General features: G+C 41.6%; 1 protein-coding gene across 3 annotated transcripts in view; it reads left to right on the forward strand.

Moving 5' to 3' along the window:
* The first annotated feature begins 5,362 nt into the window (after window positions 1–5,362).
* Window positions 5,363–22,499, forward strand: part of IFT56 (intraflagellar transport 56) — a 59,113-nt gene continuing 41,976 nt past the window's right edge. The window contains exons 1-4 of one of the 3 annotated variants that reach the window (XM_005609441.4): window positions 5,363–5,590; window positions 17,339–17,476; window positions 20,565–20,657; window positions 22,260–22,374. In XM_005609441.4, coding sequence (XP_005609498.1) covers window positions 17,339–17,476; window positions 20,565–20,657; window positions 22,260–22,374 — 346 coding nt within the window. In that variant the 5' untranslated portion in view covers window positions 5,363–5,590. Of the gene's footprint in view, window positions 5,591–16,398; window positions 16,849–17,338; window positions 17,477–20,564; window positions 20,658–22,259; window positions 22,375–22,499 lie in introns of those variants that run through there. The other 2 variants (XM_001496808.7, XM_070265944.1) reach the window with 2 other exon arrangements.

The following is a 22,499-nucleotide window of genomic DNA, read 5'->3' on the forward strand; positions in this document are numbered from 1 at the left end:
AAAACTGGCCCCCGGCCCCAGATCGTGGTCCATCTGGCCACGACCGACGTGCCCTTTCTCCCACACCACCATACCCTCTTAAAGAACAGCAATTATTACTCTCCCTCTTTTTTGCCTTCCCACAAGCTTTTTGAAAAACCACTTCTTGACACGTTCTTGCCTGTCTATAACGCTAACAGCGGTATCCTGGACACCGGTTAGTCCCGGGTAGCAAGTAGTCACAGACGAGCACGCTTAGACATAGACCAAGATTTCAGATAGGTTACTCTCTTTAGATATTTGAACAAGACCTTTTCCCTCTGCAGGGATCCACTCGGCCCCCAGAGTTAGTACAAAGACTGTTTTAAAGTGAAAAGATATGAGCTACAGATGACGCAGAAAGAAATTTTATCTAACCTTCTCTTGATCTGCTAAAGCAAAGCATCCTGAAAATACAACTACCATTAACCCTTTTCCAAGAGTTTCCTGCTAATTCAGCTGCCTTGGAGACAGACTGCCCATTTCTATTAGCATCAAAAAGCCCAATAGAACCTTCCATACTCTCCCGATGAAGTCCTAAAGAACCCTCCTTTTGTTAAATTGAGACATAGAAAGTTACTTCTGGCTATTCCAGGAGTTTTCCATTACTGGGCGCTCCCCTCATCCCATTGTGTAAATAAATCTTATTTTTTCTCCTGTTAATCTGTCTGTTTTCAGTTAATTTGCAGGCCTCCAATCCTTGGACCCAAGTTGGAAGAGGAAAAAATTGGAAGTTGGAAGAGAGTTGTTGCTCCTAGTTTCCAGATTAAAAAAAATGGGTCATTGATCAGATAAGAAAGAAACCTTTTTTGGGCTGTCTGGTGCCTAATGGTTAAGTTCACACACTCTGCTTTGGCTGCCTGGAGTTCGTGGGTTCAGATCCCAGGTGCAGGCCTACATCAAGCCATGCTGTGGCGGTGTCCTACATGCAAATAGAGGAAGATTGGCACAGATGTTAACTCAGGACCAGTCTTCCTCACCTAAACAAATCAATAAATAAACCTATTTTTAAAATGGTAGAATTTGGTTGTCAAACTAGAAATTCTTCAAACTGATTACTGGGAATTCTCCTCAGTTTGGTAATTCGTGGGAGATGAACTGTATCTCAGGAATAGAGTACGTTAGTAATGAAAACCAGCCAAACCTGGGGCCCACACAGGGTCATCTGACTTCTTGTTCCTTTTAGCAATTTCTTCTACAGTTGCCTTTCACTCCACTTGGCCTTATTTGTGGTCTGACAGGTTCCCAGGGACTGAGCTTTCATTACCAAATCAATTAAATTCAGCATAGCATCTTCTGTGTGGCCCTTACTTAGTCACACCAACATGCAGAAGTTTAAGAAATAGTCCCTGTACTCAAGGAGCTTGTGTTTGGGAAGACATGAAAAAACATTAAAACACAAGGGAATCAGTGGTTGAATATTACAGTGGGTTTATAGGAGATTAGAAAAGAAAGAGCATGGTTTGGCCAGAGTGGTTAGGAATAGAGTTATAAAATCCCCTCAATTCAAGGCCACGTAAAACCATGTAGGGGGTTGTGGGAAGGGAAAAGCAGACATTTGGGGAAATACTAAAATTTGTGTTGTCACAGGTTGGCTTCTCCGAGAAGCAGATACTGATATGGAATTAAGAGTACAGAAGATTTCCTGGAGCGTAAAACAGAGAAAGTCAACGGAAGAGGCAGGACTGATCTGTGTGAGCTGTCAGATGGTGGTGCAGACTTGACAAAGTCTCTGCCAGCCCGATGGGGAGCAGGAGTCTAGCCTTGGGCAGAAAGGCCCAGGCCCTTGTACTCCTGCCTTGCTTGGTCATTGGTGGCGGCCATGAAGAAATGTGTGACTTCAGCTCAAACCGTGGGGCGGATCCTGAAGGAGCTAAAGCTGGAGACTATCAGCTAAACATACTCCTTGCAGATGAGCAGCAAGGCCTGGCTTGAAGGAGGATCTGAGTAACCCATTGGTGCCCTGAGGAATCCGCTATTGTGCACCCTTTGTGCCACGTGGATCAATTTCTCCATCCGTATTCAGGGAACAGCTCCTTCAGAGTTCTGATGGGCCACTCTTCCTGAAAGAAAACTTAGAAGAGAGAAGTTAATGGGATGGACCACAGCCCCTGTCACTGCAATCAGTTGCAAGCTTGCAACTTGCCTTCATCATGTCCGTCCACCACTATCCATTCTAATTCCCCTCCCCCTCAGCCACCACCTCAGCTGGTCTCAGTAGCTTACCTGAGTGAGAACCCCAAATCCTCATTCCTAAGGGGTCTGAGCACCATCTCAGACCTGGCTTTCTGCTCTTGTCATGTCCAATCACAGTCACAATTGGGCAAAAGAGTACCAAATGTCACCCAAATAGGTCACTAGAGTCCATCCATATTCCTCCCTGCCCCCTCTAACAGCAGCCTTACCTCCTCCTGCTGACCAAGTCAATTTGCCTCTGATAACACAGCGATTCCTTGCTTTACCTGCTAGTCTCTGACCATTTGGAGGCCAAAGTGCCTGGTGGCAGCCATAAATTGTCCAATGGGACCTTTGCTGTGCTCCAGTTGAGAATGTGCCCCTTTTGGAGACTAAGATCTCTAACTCTGCAGAGCCCAGAGTTGTGGGGACAGGGAACCAAGTGGGTCATTGGAATGATGCTAATGGGGGCCACTCAAGCTTCTATCCATTGTTTCAGGACTCATGTATTCTTACTCTTGGGGACACAGTACCATATTAAGTTGTCTGATTGACCACATATCCGATGATATCCTGGAGAAGATGTCATCACTGCAGTGTTCTGCCTTGATGCTGGAGCTTGAGCTGCATCTTTAACTGGCCATTCCAGTACTTTATCTATCCAATAGCTCCTGGTTGGTGAGGTGTGTGATATGACCAGCGGATCCCATGTTCATGGACCACTCCCCCATTTCCTGTGCCATCAAGAGAGTCCTCTAGTCAGATGCTATGTTATGTGGGATTCCATGTCTGTGGATCAGGCGATCTTTAAGCCCCCAGAGAGTGGTGCTATTGAGGTCCTTCAGACAGGAAAGGCAACCCCATACCCAGAATCATTGTCTATTCCAGTCAGAGCAAACAGCTGGCCCGTCCAGGACAAAAGGGGCCCAATGTAGTCAACTGGTCACCAAGTAGCCTATTGGTCTCCTTAAAGAATAGAACTTAGCATTGGTCTTTATGGCTGGTAGATTGGACATTCAGAGGTGGCAGTAACTGTGTTCATTTGGGCAAATGACAGTCCGTACATCACCTCCATCTCTGCCACCATAGCCTCTTTGTTCAGGCACCCATCATACAGCAGTGAGGGGAGAGGGGGCTCTGACAAAGGCTGGGTACATTAACAGGTGAGAGCTATCACAGTACGGAAGGATCACAAGGATGCAATAGAGGGTTAGCCCGACTTCCAAGTACGTCAATGCCAACTATACATTTTGGAGCTAGAGGAATGACAACCAGTGCATTCATGGACCCAGGGGACCTGTCATAAGATGGACCTATTTGCTCCCACTCTAACACGGGGGGCATGAAGATGCTTCAGTTGGCAGAGTATCAGTCGACCTCTGACCTTGTGCCCAACAGTCACCAAAATGTCTGGGTACTCCCTGCCCAGTGTTCTGTCATCCCCATAAATGCTGTAGATCTCCTTGGGGAAGGACTGGAGGAACAACCATAGCTCATTCTTGCCATTGTGTTGCAGGTTCTTCTCCCTGGGGACCTGGCCACCTCTTCAGTTACTTGGTTCTGAGTCTGTACATTCGTTCAGGTATGGAAACCGGGACAGGAATTGTGACTTTTTATTGGGGTAACTGTCCTCCTCATTGTCCTGCTTATCAATTCTTGTTCTCTTTAGATTGCATATGTTAAACAGTATTTTGTATGCTACACATCTGTTTTCCTTCTAGGGAAACTCTGTTCTATTCACAGTCTCTACAGCTCTCTACAGGTCAGGCCCCCTGGCTGCCACTCTGCCTTTGTTGCTACGAGCCCCTGGCTTCTGCCGGGAAGGGCCATTACATGGTGTCTATTGCATCAGGGGCCTATCATCCCTGTTGGTGTTAGCGAGCCAGGTTCCAGGACAGGCCCTCCTTCCATCAGTTATGTCCTTCAGGGGAAGCATCACTGAACTTCTTAGTGACATTGGTGTCCTCTCACCAGTATGTTTCTGAGAGCTTTGATGAATGTGATTCCTCTGAGCCATCCTGTGGAGCCCAATCCTCTGGTGCATCTTCTGGCCTAACATGATATATCTATTCCAGCTCATCCACTTTTCTGAGTCTTTTAATCCTTTCCTCTACTGTCGACCCCAGAAATTTAGACAATTCAACCTCACTTTTCATTGGCCATCACTTTCCCAGGCTTCTAGGAGCCCCCTGGCAGCAATTTTGCATTATCTCCTGGTCCTTGCCAGGATACTAACTCTTGTATCCTGGGAGAGTGCTCCTACACCAAGAAATTCTCCTGGGGGCCGGCCTGGTGGCACAGCAGTTAATTGCGCAAGTTCCGCTTTGGTGGCCCAGGGTTCACTGGTTTGGATCCCGGGTGTGGACATGGCACCACTTGGCGAGCCATGCTGTGGTAGGCGTCCCACATAGAAAGTAGAGGAAGATGGGCATGGATGTTAGCTCAGAGCCAGTCTTCCTCACCAAATAAATAAATAAATAAATAAATTGGAGGAGCGTGCCAAGCTGCAGTTGCTAGGACACATTCGCCTGATATCAGGCTGTGTGAATCAGTTGAACCACCAATCAGAGAAGGAAGCAAAACACACACAAGGCAGCGATGAGTCAGCTATGTTAAGTCATAGAAATTAAAAGTACATAAACATCAGAGGGTTGAGTCAGATGAAATGTCCAAAGTCCACGGCAAACAGGTGTTCTCCAGGAAATGTGGGAGTCAAGGGAGGTGTTAGTCAAACGGTGAGACAGACAGGGCAGGGCAGAGGTGAGGAGCAGGCAGAGGGGTTTTCCCTGGATTGAATCTGCTTAGCAGCGAGGCTCCCTCAGAAGAACTGAACTGGGGAGGGATGGAGCAGTAGGTATAGCGGAGGGGTTACCTTTAGAGGGAGAAAGGCATTTCCCTCTTTGAGAATAAATTTACAGACTTTGCTTTGGTGGTGTTAAAATGAGCAACTTCAGGCTGCAAACCTTCTAGTAACACTGGTCTGAAGGCAGAGGCAATGGGCATGTAGTAATCCGGAGGTGGGGCTGACTTGGTGACGATGGCCTGATGTGGCAGTCAGCTGGCCCCCAGCAAGTTTCCCCTCCTGATATTTGCACCCTGGTGTAGTCCCCTCCCATAGTGAATAGGCGTGGTCTGTGTAATGAATAGGATATTACAGAAACCGCAGTGTGAGTTACAAGTCTAAGTCATACAAAACATTGTAACTTCCTCCTCATTCACTCTTTCATCATTCACTCTGGGGAAGCGCATTGTTAGGTTGTGTGGACACTCAAGCAGCCCTCTGGAGAGATCCACATGGCAAGGAGCAAAGGGTTCCTGTCAACAACCAACATTAACTTGCCAGGCATGTGGGTGAGCCACTTGGAATGGGATCCTTCAGCCTCAGTCAAGATATCAGGTGAGTAGAGCCCCAGCTGACAGCTTGACTTCAATGTTAGCAGAGACTCTGAGCCAGAACCACCCAGCTGAGCTCCTCAGCAGAAACCATGAGAGAGAAGAATATTGATTGCTCTAAGCTATTATGTTTTGGGGCAAACTTTTATGCAGGAATGGATAATTAATACAATACAGCCAAACACACAAAATAACAAAGGTCCAAAACATGAAGCAGCATGAACTGTTTTTCTGGGTTTTTTTCCCTCCCCAAAGCCCCAGTGCATGGTTGTATATCCTGGTTGTAAGTCCTCCTAGTTCTTCTCTGTGAGCCACTACCACAGCATGGCAACTGACAGATGGGTGGTGGGGTTCTGCAAGGGGGAAATGAACCTGGGCCGGAGGCGGTGAGAGGGCTGAACTTTAACCACCAGGCCATGAGGGCTGGCTCGTAATATGGACTGTTTAAGGAAACTGGGTAGGTAATCAGGTCCACAGGACTGAAAGAACAGATTAGGTGAAGAGAGTAGATGAGAGGGAGTGGGAATTACAACAGGTTACCAGGTTGTGTGTAGCTAGAGATACATAACAGAGAACTTGAGACTTGGAGACCAGTGTGTGGAAGGTCAAGGCAGGAACGGGCGTGGCAGGCAGAGGCCCAGCAGCAGGCTGCATCTGGGTGGGCTTTCATGGCTTGGGCTTCTTCCTTGAGTACTATTCCACCTAGAATTGAGATGGAATAGGATTGAGGCTGTGCCTTAAAGCCCAAGGCACTGGGCGGGACATTAACAAGACCACCAGACCCTGAGCATTTACTATGTATTAAGTGCTTTAAATAATATGAAGACTTAAACAAAATGTGGCGTATCCATACAATGAAATATTATTCAGCCATCAAAAAGAATGAAGTACTGGTACATCTATTAACACAGATGAACCTTGAAAACATTATACTAAGTTGAAGAAGCCAAACATAAAGGGTCAGATACTGCATGATTCCGTTTATATGAAATGTCCAGAACAGGCAAATCCATAGAGATAGAAAATAGACGAATGGTTGCCAGGGGTTTGGGAAAGGGGAACAGGGAGTGACAGGTTTCTTTTGGGGGTGATAACAATGCTCTAAAATTACATAATGTTGATGCACAATCTTGTGAATATACTTAAAAAATCACTAAATTGTACACTTTAAAATAGTGAATTTTGTGGCATGCAAATTATATCTCACTAAAAAAATAATATGAGGACTGAAGCACATGTCACAGCACTCTGACAGTGTGCCCAGCACTATTCTAAATACTTTCTCTGTATAATTCATTCACCTTTCACAACCAGTGGACCTAGGAGCGAAGTACTATCGTTATCATTTTCTTTTTACAGGTGAGAAAACTGAAGCTTAGAGAGGTGTAGTGACTAGCTCAGGTCACACAGCTAAAGCAAGTAGGTGAACTCAGGCAGTCTCTCCTGAGGCTGCATGCTTAATCACTGTTATCCTACCTGTTGCTTGTAAATGATCTCGCGTGAGTCTTAAGCAAATTGGTGAGATGGGTTTTATTACCTCTATTTACAGAGGAAAAACTAAAACTCAGAGAGGTTAACTAACCTGCTCAAGGTCACACAGGTAGGAAGCAAGGGAGGCAGTTTCAAATGCAGGTCTTGCTGCCTCTGAAGCACACAACCCTATGCCACCTTTAGCTCTTGCTAGCAGGCTGCCTTCAGCACTAGGGGATGAACTGAAATGGACCTTCCCAGGACCCCACACCTCAGTGGCTGGCTGACACAGGGACTTCCTTCTCTCAGGGCTTCCTTCTTTCAGACCTGGTTGCAACCCCTGGTATTTTTCCTGTTTACATTTTATTATCTTTATATTGCTTTCTGATCTTCCAATTATCTTCCCACCAAATAAACAATTACAATAGCAGAGATTATAAGTTACTTTTCTCAGTATCCTCACATACACAAAGCCACTTAGTTTTAACTGGTATAAATGCAAATTACCTTTTATATTGAAATAAATATTGACTCCCCAGTCTTTAATTCATTTCAGTTAAAAGTACGGCCATACAAAAGAATTTGGGAGTTTTCAAATAGATGTCTCTTTTTTATTTTAGATTATGGTAAATTTCTACACAAAAATAGAATGGTATAATAAACATGCATAAAATCATCATCCAGCTTCAACAATTATCATCTACAGATTTCTTATTATCTAGTTCTCCAATCTATTCATAGTTCAGCCATTACCGTATTATCTTTCAGTACTGGTTAAATCACTTTTTAAAAAGCAAAATGTTAACTGGTGTCATTTCTTGCTTATAAATTTATAGATAATTTGCACTTTCTTCATTTTAATTCTCAGTATCTTCCAAAATTTCCATGGTGAATACTGAGTAATTTTGTAATAAGAAAAAACAAGTTATTTTAAAATAACAGAAAAACATATTTCTTTAGGGAGTATTTTTCAAGTGCTTAATCCCAGAGTCATTTTTGCTCTTGCTTAGAACATTCAAAAAGGGGTCCTCTTCCAGGGGCAACCCCAGTGGCCTAGTGATAAAGTTTGGTGTGCTCTGCATCAGTGGCCTGGGCCCAGTTCCCAGGTGCAGACTACACCACTCTCCTGTTAGTAGCCATGTTGTGGCAGTGGCTGACACACAAAAAAAGGAAGAATGGCAGCAGATATTGGCTCAGGGTGAAGCTTCCTCAGCAAAGAAAATAAAAGGGTCTTCTTCTCATGAACCCATATAACTCACTAGGAGGGAGTGAAATAAAATTTTTTTGTTTTTTTTAAAAATAATTTATTTTTGTTTTATTGAGGTCATAAGTTTATAACATTGTGAAATTTCAGTTGCACATTACTATTTTCCAGTCACCGTATATATGTGACCCTTTATACCTTATGCCCATCTCCCAATCCCCTTCCCCTCTGGTAACCACTAATCTGTTTTCTTTGACCATGTGTTTGTTTATCTTCCATATATGAGTGAAATCATATGGTGTCTGTGTTTCTCTGTCTGGCTTGTTTTGCTTAACGTAATACCCTCAAGGTCCATCCATGATGTTGCAAATAGCATGATTTTGTCTTTTTTTATGGCGGAGTAGTATTCCGTTGTATATATGTATATAGCACATCTTATTTACACATTCATCAGTCACTGGGCACCTGGGTTGCTTCCATGTTTTGGCTATTGTGAATAATGCTGCAGTGAACATAGGAGGGCATAAATTTCTTTGAATTATTGATTTCAAGTTCTTTGGATAAATACCCAGTAGTGGAATAGCTGGGTCGTATGGTATTTCTGTTTTTAACGTTTTGAGAAATCTCCATACTGTTCTCCATAGCGGCTGTACCAGTTTGCATTCCCACCAGCAGTGAATGAAGGCTCCCTTTTTTCCACATCCTCTCCAACATTTGGGGGTTTTTTTTTCTGTCTTGGTAATTATAGACATTCTAACAAGTGTAAAGTGATATCTCCTTGTAGTTTTGATTTGCATTTTCCTAATGATTAGTGATGTTGAACATCTTTTCATGTGCGTGTACACCATCTGTATATGTTCTTTGGGAAGAGGTCTATTCAGATCTTTTGTCCATTTTTTGATCTGGTTGTTTGTTTTCTTGTTGTTGAGTTATATGAGTTCTTTATATATTTTGGAAATTAACTCCTTGTCGGATATATGATTTGCAAATATTTTCTCCCAGTTGGTGAGTTGCCTTTTCATTTTGTTCCTGATTTTCTTTGCCTTGCAGAAGCTCTTTAGACTGATGAAGTCCCATTTGTTTATTTTTTCTTTTGTTTCCCTTGCCCAAGTAGATATGGTATTCGAAAAGATCATTCTAACACTAACATCAAAGAGTCTCTAATCCATATTGAGTCAATTTTTGTTTATGGTGAAAGATAATGTTCTACTTTCATTCTTTGCATGTGGCTGTCCAGTTTCCCCAACATCATTTATTGAAAAGACTTTCCTTTCTCCGTTGTATGTTCTTGGCTCCTTTGTTGAAGATTAGCTGTCCATAAATGTGTGGTTTTACTTCTGGGCTTTCAGTTCTGTTCCATTGATCTGTGTGCCTGTTTTTGTCCCAGTATCATGCTGTTTTGATTACCATAGCTTTACAGTACATTTTGAAGTCAGGGATTGTGATGCCTCCAGCTTTGTTCTTTTTTCTCAAGATTGCTCTAGCTATTTGGGATCTTTTCTTGCCCCATATGAATTTTAGGACTCTTTGTTCTATTTCTGTGAAGAATGTCATTGGGATTCTGACTGGGATTGTGTTGAATCTGTAGATTCTTCCTTTCCAGTTTGGGTACATTTTACTTCTTTCTCTTGCCTAATTGCTCTGGCGAAAGCCTCCAGTACTATGTTGAATAAAAGTGGTGAGACTGGGCACCCTTGTCTTGTTCCTGTTTTCAGAGGGATGACTTTCAGTTTTTCCCCATTGAGTATGATGTTCGCTGTGGGTTTGTCATATATGGCCTTTATTATGTTGAGATACTTTCCTTCTATATCCATTTTATTGAGAGTTTTAATCATAAATGGATGTTGGATCTTGTTAAATACTTTCTCTGCATCTATTGAGATGATCATGTGGCTTTTGTTCCTCATTTTGTTAATGTGGTGTATCACAGCAATTGATTTGCAGATGTTGAACCATCCCTGGTATAAATCCCACTTGATCATGGTGTATGATCCTTTAATGTATTCCTGTATTTGGGTTGCCAATATTGTTTTGAGGATATCTGCATCTGTGTTCATCAGTAATATTGGCCTGTAATTTTCCTTCTTTGTATTGTCCTTTTCTGCCTCTGGGATCAGGGTAATGTTGGACTCGTAAAATGTGTCAGTAAGTGTTCCATCTTCTTTAATTTTTTGGAATAGTTTGAGAAGGATAGGTATTAAATCTTGCTTGCATGTTTGACAGAATTCTCCAGAGAAACTGTCCGGTCCTGGAGTTATAGTTTTTTGGGAGGTTTTTGATCCTGTTTCAATGTCTTTACTTGTGATTAGTTTATTCAGATTCTCTTGTTCTTCTTGATTCACTTTTGGGAGGTTGTATGAGTCTAAGAATTTATCCATTTCTTCTAGATTGCCCAATTTGTTGGTATATAGTTTTTCATAGTATTCTCTTATAATCCTTTATATTTCTATGGTATCGTTGTGATTTCTCCTCTTTCATTCTTTTCCTTTATTTCAGCCTTCTTTCTTTTTTTCTTAGTAAGTCTGGCTAAGGGTTTGTCAGTTTTGTTTATCTTCTCAAAGAACCAGCTCTTAAGTGGCATTGATCCTTTCTACTGTTTTTTGTGTTTCAATTTCATTTATTTCTGCTCTAGTTTTTATTATTTCCCCCCTTCTGCTGACTTTGGGATTTGTTTGTTCTTCTTTTTCTACTTTCGTTAGGTAGAGTTTAAGATTGCTTATTTGAGATTTTTCTTTCTTGTTAAGGTGGGCCTGTATTGCTATGAATTTCCCTGTTAGGACTGCTTTTGCTGCATCCCATGTGAGTTGGTATGGTGTGTTTTCATTTTAATTTGTCTTCAGATTTTTTTATTTCTCCTTTAATTTCTTCAGTGACCCATTTGTTGTTCAGTAGCATGTTGTTTAGTCTCTACACATTTATCACTTTCCCAGGTTTTTTTCTCGTGGTTGATTTCTAGGTTCATAGCATTGTGATAGGAAAAGATGCTTGATATGATTTCAGTCTTCTTAAATTTATTGAGGCTTGCCTTGTTTCCCAACATATGGTCTATCCTTAAGAATGTTCCATGTGCACTTGAGAAGAATGTGTCATCTGCTGTTTTGGGATGGAGTGTGCTATATATGTCTATTAAGTCCATCTAGTCTAGTATTTCATTTGATTCCATTATTTCCTTATTGACTTCCTCTCCAGAGGATCTATCCATTGATGTAAGAGGGGTGTTAAGGTCCCCTACTACTACTGTGTTGCTGTTAATATCTCCTTTTATGTCTGTTAATAATTGCTTTGTGTACTTTGTTGCTCCTGTGTTAGGTGCATATAGTTTTGTAAGTGTTATGTCCTATTGATGCAGTATCTATTTTATCATTATATACTGCCCCTTTTTGTCTCTCATTGCCTCTTTTATCTTGAAGTCTACTTTATCTAATATAAGTATGGCAACATCTGCTGTCTTTGTTTGCCACTAGCTTGGAGTATCATCTTCCATCCCTTCACTCTGAGCTTCTGTTTGTTTTTAGAGCTGAGATGTGTTTCCTGGGGGCAGCATATTTTTGGGTCTTATTTTTTAATCCACCCAGCCACTCTGTGTCTTTTCTTTGGAGAACTCAATCCATTTACATTTAGAGTGATTATTGATATATGAGGGCTTAATGCTGCCATTTTATCACTTTTTTCCCATTGTTCTGTATTTCCCCTGTTTCTTGTCCCATGTATTTTGGTTGCCAATTCAGTTTAGTGGCTCTCTATGATGGTTTTTTGTTTTCTCTTTATTTATCACCTGTATCTCTGCTCTGATTTTTTGTTTAGCAGTTACCATGAGGTTTGTATAGATCTCATAGACGGTCCCTTTTCTAATAGCCTCTTATTTCCTTAGTCTAAGCAGGTTCCAACCCTTTCCTCTTCCCTAATTTATTGTTGTCACAACTTATTCCATTTTGTGTTGTGAGTTTGTGGGTAAATTGCAGTGATGATATTTATTTTTGATGCTTTCCTCCCCTTCATCTTTAATGTTATAATTAAGTGTTTGCTAACCTGTTCTGATAGAACGCTGCAATTTTCTGATTTTGTTTGCCTATTTATCTCTCACTCAAGGCTTTGTAAACACTTCTCTTTTTCCCCCAGGTATGAGAGCCTTCTTGATCATTTCTTGGGGGTGGGGCGTCTTGTGATGATGTACTCCCTCAGCTTTTGTTTATCTAGGAAAGTTTTTATTTCTCCATCTTATCTGAAGGATATTTTCACTGGATAGAGTATTCTTGGCTGAAAGTTTTTGTCTTTCAGAATTTGGAATATATCATTCCACTCTCTCCTAGCCTGTGAGATTTCTGCTGAGAAATCTACTGAAAGCCTGATAGGGGTTCCTTTATAGGTTATTTTCTTCTGCCTTACTGCCCTTAATATTTTTTCTTTGTCATCGACTTTTACCAGTTTTACTAATATATCCGTTGGAGAAGGTCTTTTTACATCAAGTAATGAGTTCTATTGGCTTCTTTTATTTGTAATTCCAGCTCCTTCTCCAGGTTTGGGAAGTTCTCTGCTATTATTTCTTTGAATAATCTCTCTATTCCCTTCTCCCTCTCTTCTCTACCTGGAATACCTATCATCTTTATGTTGCATTTCCTAATTGAGTCAGATATTTCTCAGAGAATTTCTTCATTTCTTTTTAGTCTTAGTTCTCCCTTCTCCTCCACTGAAGCATTTCCACATTCCTGTCCTCTAAATTGTTAATTCTGTCCTCCATAAATCAGCTCTGTTATTTAAGGACTCCAGATTTTTCTTTATCTCATTCATTGTGTTTTTCATCTCCAACGTCTTTGATTTTTTTTTTATGGTTTCAATCTCTTTTGTGAAGAACTCCCTCTGTTCATTAATTTTATTCCTGATTTCATTGAACTGTCTTTATGAGTTTTCTTGTAACGCATTGAGTTTTTTTATGATAGCTATTTTGAATCCTCTGTCATTTAGATTGTAAATTTCTGTGCCTTCAGGATTGATTTCTGGGTGCTTGTCATTCTCCTTCTGGTCTGGAGTGTTAATATAACGCTTCATACTATTTGATGGGGTGTATTTGTGCATAGTGGTAGTATCTGGTCACAGATTCTACCTGCTGCCACTGGGGGTGAGGGTGTAGGAGCTGTGTATTCTGGGCCTTCCATGATCTCTGGCATCTGTGCCTGTCCTTTGGAAGCTATGCTGACAGGGCCCATCTGTGTTTGCATGCTCACCTCTGCTGCTTAACAAACCTATGGGTAGGCACTCTGGCAGAGTCCCTTGCTCTGGCTGACTGGCTGAGCTGATGCACCAGGATGGGGAAGGGGTACTTTGTTTCACATGTACGGTCCTAGGGCTCTCCCACTCTGCACTCACTCTCTGCCCTCCTGGGGTGCTTGGGTTGATGAAGACACCCTCACGATTGCTTTTCCTCCTTGGTGTAGAGCTTTCTCACAGGCTGGGAGGCAATTCTGAGAGTGAAGAAATTTCTGTGGAGGGCAGCTCTCCTCCCCCACCCCCCATAGATGCATGTGGTCCTGTGCCCTAGATCTCTGCCATCTGGGGAGGGAGGGGAGATCTCCTTACCTCCTTCCACTGCCTCCCTGAGGGCCCAGCACCTCCACCTTCAGAGGTAGGGCTGCATGGATCTCTCAGACATCTATTGTGTTGTGTCAATGTCCTCTGCTGGTTTATGAGTGTCCTTTTCATTGTATCTTAGGGGGGATAGTCTAAGGGAAGAGCTTACTCTGCCATGATGCTGATGTCCCTCCCTAAAATTTGTCTTTTAAAACATCCTTTTCAATGGTAAGGTGGAATATTTGTGAAACTAGTGAACAAAAGAAGAAAAAACTAACAGCACTCAATAGAATTGATGAATAGAGTTACTGTGGTTCTGTAGCAGAAATGGTGAGGGTTCTCCTTTTCGTGAGAACTTTTCCTTAAGGAAAATCCACTCTATCAAGAAATGCCAAAACTTCTTACTGTCTTTCATATTCCCTCAGCAACTCATGGCCCTGGAGAATGATTGGTGGTTTCCAAGGACTTCGTGTCAATACCACTGTGCAACAGGGCTAGACTGGAGTAACAGAGACTCCAGAACAGCACTCTGAGCTCAGATCTGGATTACCTTAAAACAAAAAACAACAAGAAAACAGATTTAGCAAAATGCAATTTACATATCATAAAATTAACTTGTTTTAATTGTACAGTTCAATGCTTTTAAGTAAATTTACATAGTCACACAACTATCATCACAATCTGAGTTATTTTTTACAACCTCTCAGAAATTGCTGTTCTATTGCAATTGCAACAAGTTTGCAAGTTCCAACTTTCCCTCTTAAACCCATGCAACCAGCTTTTGCGTGTCTCTGTTGTTATGTGTTTCATAACACATTAGATTCTTAGAGCTGTAGCTGGGAATAATAGCTTCTTCTCAAGTATACTTAATGCCATGTTCTGTCCTTCATAATTATAGCTATGGTTCAAACAGCCTCTACAGGAATTTAGAGGTTTAAAGCAGTATCCCAAACTGCTAGAAATCAGAGATCATTTCAATAGATTTAGCAAGATCAACAAGGCTGTTTACAGCATTATCAGCAATACTGCCCTTAGGCCCTAGAGAGAGGGGTCCCTGCCCAGGGCTCAGTGCTCTGACTCTACACCAGATGTGAAGAAGCCATGGAGCTAAGGGGTTCTTGCAGCCATCCTCACCATGCTATGGTGCCCAGGACTCTGAATTCCCTGCCACGCAACCCCAAGCCTGTTTCCACACCTGCACAGGTCTCTTCCCTGCATCTGTTCTCCCTTTAGGTGTGTCAGAGAGTGACAGTTCACGAGAGAGTGGGTGACAACAGCTTGCACTTATGGGCTAGGTGTCCACACACACACACACTGCTCCTCATGGTGCAGATGGAGCCTGGGCTGAGAAGAGAAGGGCATGGGTTGAGGGTTGGGGCTAGCTCTCTCCACACTGCCATCTCTAGCAACAGCATTCTGAGAAGCGTGAGAATTCTAAATTAGAGCCTGACCTTCTTTATGACTGTATATTTGTCAGAATACAAGGATAAAACATTTTATTTAACAGTTTGCTCTGATTTAAAAATTTTCAGTGTTTAGATATGGTATGTAGATCTCTGTTTGTATGATTTCACTTACAGGAAATGTCCAGAATAGGCAAATGCATAGAAACAGAAGATAGATTAGTGGTTGTCAGAGGCTGGGGGCAGGGGGGGAATGATGAACAACTGTTGATGGATGTGGGGTTTCTTTTGGGGATGATGGAAGTGTTCTGGAGTTGGATAGTGGTGATGGATACACAACACTGTGAATATACTGAAAGTCACTGAATTGTACACGTTACACTTGATCTTAGCCAAAAGGCCAAGAAGCGATGAATTGTATATCTTAAAAGGGTGAGTTTTATGGTATTTGAATAATATCACAACAAAGAGATTCCAAAATTATATAGACTATTCTGTAAAAATGAGCTAAAAATAATTTTGTTTTAAATTCAACCAAAAGTAGGAATATTTGTGATATTTGGAACCAAAAGAATTGTTAAGTATTGTGCTGGTGAATTTGTGCATCTCGGAAGTCTACACAGATGCCTATCTCCATGTCTCTGTATATCTCTATATATCTATATCTATCTATATATCAATGTTTGCGTGTATACAAAAGTGTATGTGTCAGTGAATTGAGATACGTAGTCATTCATTTACTCTTCAAGTAGTGGTGGGGGCTGGGGGAGGGAGGCAGGGGCTGAAGCGCCACGAGGCTGCGAAAGAATCTAGGAAGTCATACCTTCGTTCTATGAGCTTATGGTACACTTGAGTCTCTATAAAGCTAGTTATTCGGGGTGGTGTGTAATGTAATTCAACCGTGCCACAACTGCCTATACACTTGGAAGAATTACTTCACTTCTCCAGATGTTAGTTCTGTTAATTCTCAGGATTGGCCTCGAAGTCCTTCGACGTCCCTTTCAGCTCTCTAACATTCCATGATTCGGTGACTAGATCACCTTTGCAGCCGTGTTAACTGGGTTCGCAAGTAAGATAAATTAAGTCCTCCAAACAACACATATTTATGACAGTTCCATATTGTGTGTGTCAACGGAAATAAACGTATTTTGGTGAACTCCCGCTTCCATAGGCCAGCTTCCTCGGTTCAGGAGAAATTTCTTCCTAAGCTTCCCACAGCCACCGGAGGCCGACATCACGCGCCAGTCAGCGCCGGGGGTTGCTATGGAGCCCAACGCGGTCCAAATCGGAAGTGGTCCTTGAAAATGACTTTCCCACGGAACATGTATTCGAAAAGCAAGGCCATTCGAATTCGCTTTTTCCTGAAGTAAACACATAAACAGAGAAACAAACTCTCACTCCTAGCAAAGGAACGACGCTCTCTTCCTAGGAGAGGAGGAAGCGGAACGGAACCACGAAGCGGAGGGCACCGGTTCTTCTGAGAGCGCTAATCTGGGACGGACCAGCCCGCCCGCGGGGTTGCCGTGGAGACAGAGCGAGCTGTGTGGATGCGGAGACGCTCTGAGGCCCGGCCTTTGGGGTCTGTCTGCGGAGAGGGCTCACAGGACCGACGAAAAGATGGTTAGTGGCGCTGAACAGTGAGGGAGAACTCTGAGTAGGTCCTGGGACTGGAGATTGGCGGTTCCCAGCGCACTTCTGGGCTAAGTGTAAGAGTGTCAGCAGAGGATGATCTCGTCCTCCCCGTGTTCCCACGGGGAACAGGGGTACCACTAAAGACTTTGATGCTTTCTTTCCTCCTGCTTCTGCATTTCCCTACACCTGAGCTACGCGTGGGCTGGAAAGCGGACCAAGGGAAGGCTGAGATGACAGAAGCTGCGCGAAGGCGTCTCTTACCTCGCTCTAGTTGGAGAAGATACAGAAGTTGGGAGTAGCTGCTTGGTTCAGCTCAAGTCCAGGGCCTTGACCCCTTTAGTAAAATACGTGTTACAGAAGGAGTTTGAATAGGCTTCCCTGGGATTCGTTTTTAAGGATTTGACTTGTAAATGCTGGAGCTGTCACACTCAGTTTAAAACTGACCGTAGGAGCTGGATCTTTGTTGTTTCTTTCACAGATGCTTTCAAGGGCCAAACCTGCTGTAGGCGGGGACCTACCGCAAGCGGACAAAAGAAAGAAGAAAGGTAGGAAGATTCCAAAGCTAGAGGAGCTGCTTTCGCAACGAGATTTCACTGGAGCTATTACTCTATTGGAGGTAATGTCCAAAGAAGGTTGCTTCTTGGGAGGTGAATACCAGAACGCAGACGAATGCTTGGGTGAATGCTGGGTGCTGTGCTGTTGGAACAGGTGCGCACATTCTGGGGCTTCCTTTCAATCTAGTCAGGCACAGATTCCAGTTCCAAGTTAACTGTAAACCTGATTAAAGATGAACTAAAAAGAGATTTATTTCTTGAGGGACGCTTTTTCTTTTTTGTCTGAGAAAGTCTTTATTTTTCCTCACTTTTGAAGGATAATTTCACTAGATACAGAATTCTAGTTGATGGGTTTTTTTCTTTTAACACTTTAAATGCTTCACTTCTTTTTCTTCTTGTTTGCATGGTTTCTGAAAAAAAGTTTGATTTAATTCTTACCCTTGTTTTCCTATAGGTGAGATGTTTTTCCCCCCGCTTCTTTCAAGATTTTCTCTTTGTCTTTGGTTTTCCGCAGTTTGAAAATCATATACCTAGGTATAGTTTTTTTTTTTTTTTGGTATTTATCCTGCTTGGTGCCCCTCTGATCTTCCTGGATCTGTGGTTTGATGTATCTTATTAATTTTAGAAAATTCTCAGCTATTATTACTTCAAATATTTCTTCTGTCCCTTTCTCTCTCTCTTCTTCTTCTGCTATTTCCATTACATGTATGTTATATCTTTTGTTATTGTCCACAGTTCTTGGATATTCTATTCTGTCTTCTTTTTCCTCTTTGCATTTCAGTTTGGGAAGTTTCTATTGACATATCTTCAAGCTCACTGATTCTTTCCTTGGTTGAGTCCAGTCTACAGATGAGCCCATCAAAGGCATTCTTCATTTCTGTTACAGAGTTTTTTCATTTCTAGCATTTCCTTTTGACTTTTTCTTTTGAGGGACACTTTTAATTATGTCTGGTCCCACCGATGGTGAATCCAACTGAAAAATAGAGAGGCACATTTAATACAGTGTCGGTTCACACACTGTTCTTCCCAACCCCTGACCAATTTATGATTTATTTCTATTATATATTGTAACATTTTTACCAAATTTAAATAATTCAACCATGCTTCATGCTCATTGTCTAAAATCTTATAGCTTTAGAACATATTTCAAATCTGTGGCAGCAGGTCTCACCTTTCAATATGCCTCAGAATCACCTAGGGTACTTATTAAGATATGTATTCATGAACCCTTGCCTTAGGGATTCTTTTTTTTTTTTTTAAGATTTTATTTTTCCTTTTTCTCCCCAAAGCTCCCCGGTATACAGTTGTATATTTTTAGTTGTGGGTTCTTCTAGTTGTGGCATGTGGGATGATGCCTCAGCGTGACTTGATGAGTGGTGCCATGTCTGCGCCCGGATCCTAGCCAGTGAAACCCTGGGCTGCCGAAGTGGAGTGCACCAAGTTAACCACTCGGCCACGGGGCCGGCCCCGCCTTAGGGATTCTGATTCTCTACAGAATCCGTCTTTGGTGGTGTTCAGGAACCTGCTTTTTTGGCAACTAGCCTAAGTGCTTCTAAAGTAGATGGTCCAAGGACGCTGCACTTTGAGACACTGCTTTGTGGGACGCACAGGTTATGGGAGAATGAAGGAGTGCACCGAAGATCAAAGAGATGAAGAGTTTTGACAGCACAACCTGGTTGTGTTGTGCCGCAGTCATTTCTCCAAAGCACTGCTGCAGCCATGCCACTCATCTCTATCAACGATAATTATTTTAGTTAGCTTATGTATCTTTCTCAGTCTTCCATGTATAGTCCTCTGTTTCCTCCTAGTGCTCTGGTTTTGAGCACCTTGTGTGACTTTCTGATGTCAGCTTTCTCATCTTGGAAGTGAGGAAGTTGGCTTGGAAGGACCTTCTAGCTCTGTCAATCAGTGGACTGAGTGGTAGGGATTTGTCTAATTTTTTTCAGTCTCTCTTTTTCTTCTCTATTTTCTTTAAGGCAAAGACCACACATTTCTTGTGTAATCCCACACTGCCTTTAATTGTCAGGGAGGCTCTGCTCTGTGCTTACATTCTTAGGGTCAAAGGGCCATGCAGTCTGGGAATGAGAACTGCCGTGGTTTGGGGTGAAGAAGTCTCCTTAGTTCTCCTGTGGCTCCAGGGAATTCCTGGGGCAAATTCAGGGAGACCTCAAAGAAGAATTTCTTCACACTTAAGGTACTGGACTCAAATTCACAGCATTGGTGAGAGGAGGCTTTCTAATGTTATGGAGTTAGCTACAAGCGTAAGGTCTTAGCCCAGACAGGAAAGTATCCACGATGTCTTCATCTTGTAATGGTCAAGGAACCCGAAGTTCTGTAGCAATGCTCTGTAAATATGTGTTGGCTCACTATTTAATTTTGCACCCATGTTTTTGATTTATCACCCTGTAGAGTGAAAAAAATCTCACCTTACATGGTGGTTCAGACTCCTCCTTCAAGGTCTCGGTCCTTTCCTCCAAAACAGGACTTTTCTTCTGTTAGCTGAGGAATTCATAAAAATTTTTTCACAATGAACATAAATGAGGCCAGTCTTCTGAACACCCGTAGTTCTTATGAGCCCTGGTAAGCCTGTTCCGGGGTAGTAGAATGCTGTAGTGGCTTGTCCTCAGTGAAAGGTCATGACCTATGAATAAATGTACGTGTGTGCTAATGGGACAGGTTTGAAGTGTGGGGTTGAATGCAGCAGAGCATGGAGTGGGAGAACATGGGCTTCGGAGTCAGTGGGCTCTGGTGGTCCCTGCCACCACACTTACTGGCTGTGTGGCCTTGAGTTCATTGCTTAATCTCGCTAACCTTCAGTTATTTGGCATTAAATAATTCACATAGTTCTTACGTTCCTTACATATCCCCCAGAATTGTTATGAGAATATCTCTTAAATACTTTCTGGAGTAAGGTGTCAGTAAATACAGAAAAGCAAATGTGAAATATTTGAAATATAAGTTTCTATGACAATCAGAAGGTGATTGTGCTAAGTTCTGTAGGTATAGGTTTAATTAAATTGGGTATTGTCTTGTTTCAATTACTTGTGATTTCCTGTTGTTCATCAGTAACTTAACATAGCAGTTTTTAAACAGAGGGTTTACTATTCAAAGTTTTTCATCATTTTTTTTTCATGAAATTTTAACCTGAAGTTCAAACGTCATGTTGGGGAACAGGAAGAGGATACTAATTTGTGGATTGGATACTGTGCCTTTCACCTGGGTGACTACAAGAGAGCTTTAGAGGTTAGTAAAAAAAAAAAATTATAACGGAAGGGTTTTGAAAATGTCATTAAGCTTTGTATTATAATAATATACACTCATGATAAAATTCAAACAATATGGAAGGGAACAAAGTAAAAATAAAAAAAGCCATCCTGTCTGCCTTCCCCAATCCTATTTTTTTGTTAATGGAGGCAACCATTGGCTCATTTTTGATGTATGGCTTCAGAAATCTTTTATCTATGTTCAAGTGTATGTATATATGTCCTGTTTACTTTTTACTTTTAGATATATACTAATGAGATTGTTCAACATATTAACATTTGTATTTCTTAAAGAAATCTTCAGAAGAAGAAAAATAAGCCCTTTTGATAAAGAATGTTCATGATTCTTTTCTTAAAAGAAGTTAATTTTTATTTGGATTTGTTAATTTTAGACATAGGACAGAGTATATTATCTTTATATTTTTGCAAGTATTGTTTTGAAAGTTGTCGTCGTTGGTCGTTGTAAACCCTATCTAACGATGAACAGTCTTTAGGATTATGGACCTAGATAAAATTATAGATGCCTTATGTCAAGCAGTTTTTAATTTGGAGATGAAATTGTTTAAACATTTCCAAGATAGTCTTACTCCCAAAATGTAATCTAAGGATATTTAAAGAACCCGCATAGCTGAAATGAAAGTATCCAAGATCAGGTCACGGGGAGGTGAGATGAAGAACAAAGCAACGAAATCGGTGAAGGAAAAGGGAAATGTGAAAAGGAAAGAACAGAGGCTGGTAGTATTTGTGAAAGATGTAGGAGAAAAGACAATAACCCAAATGTAGTCAGAAAAAGAAACAAAGCCATCGGGGAAAGACTGATAAATAGTAAAAGTATATGGAAAATGTAGTTGACAGAGTGAATCTCAAAAACTGTTCTTGGAAGGAAAAAAATATCTTTTTAAAATGTAAAGCCACATAAACAAAGCCAGAAAACAATTAGAATGAAGTGAAATTTGTAGTGTATTAAGGTCATCAGATTTTAAGTTAACTGAACCTATGTGTTTTTTATAAGGTATCTTTTGTATGTCTCCTTTTTTTTTTTTTGAGGAAGATTAGCCCTGATCTAACAGTCACTGCCAATCCTCCTCTTTTTGCTGAGGAAGATTGGCCCTGAGCTAACATCTGTGCCCATCTTCCTCTACTTTGTACCTGGGACACCTGTCACAGCGTGGCTTGATAAGCGATGTGAGGGTCCCCACCCAGATCTCAACTGGTGAACCACAGGCCACTGAAGCGGAGTGTGCAAACTTAACTGCTGTGCCACTGGCCTGGCCCCTTTTGTATGTCTTTTTAAGTTAGCAAAAATAAAATATGTTAGTCACTTTTCATTTCTGCAGTTTGTTAGCCTATATCAATGTTAAAAGGGGAAAGAACAAGCATAAGATTATGTGACCAACAGTCCTGTGTAGTTAGGATTGAGCTTCAGCTCAGTATTTAACCTTACAGGTAGAGGATAGTTGAGGAGCAGGTAGGATTCCTTAAATGTGCACAGTCTCAGTAAGAAATCCTATTCCGTTGTAGAAGAATGACCCATGGATGGCTTTACTGCTGAAATGAGATGGCTACTTAATATGTATTTCAGGAATATGAAAATGCAACAAAAGAGGAAAACTGCAATCCTGAAGTCTGGGTGAACCTAGCCTGTACCTACTTCTTTCTCGGAATGTATAAACAAGCTGAAGCAGCTGGATTTAAAGGTAAAATGGGCCTTTTAATATCTGGTATTCATCACTAATATAGTAAGAGTCATTTTTGAGATTTTAAAACTTAATTCCTTTTTCTATTGAGGAAAAACCAAGTGACATTAGAAAGTTTAAAAATA

Source organism: Equus caballus, chromosome 4, assembly GCF_041296265.1.
Source record: "Equus caballus isolate H_3958 breed thoroughbred chromosome 4, TB-T2T, whole genome shotgun sequence".
NCBI lineage: Eukaryota > Metazoa > Chordata > Mammalia > Perissodactyla > Equidae > Equus > Equus caballus.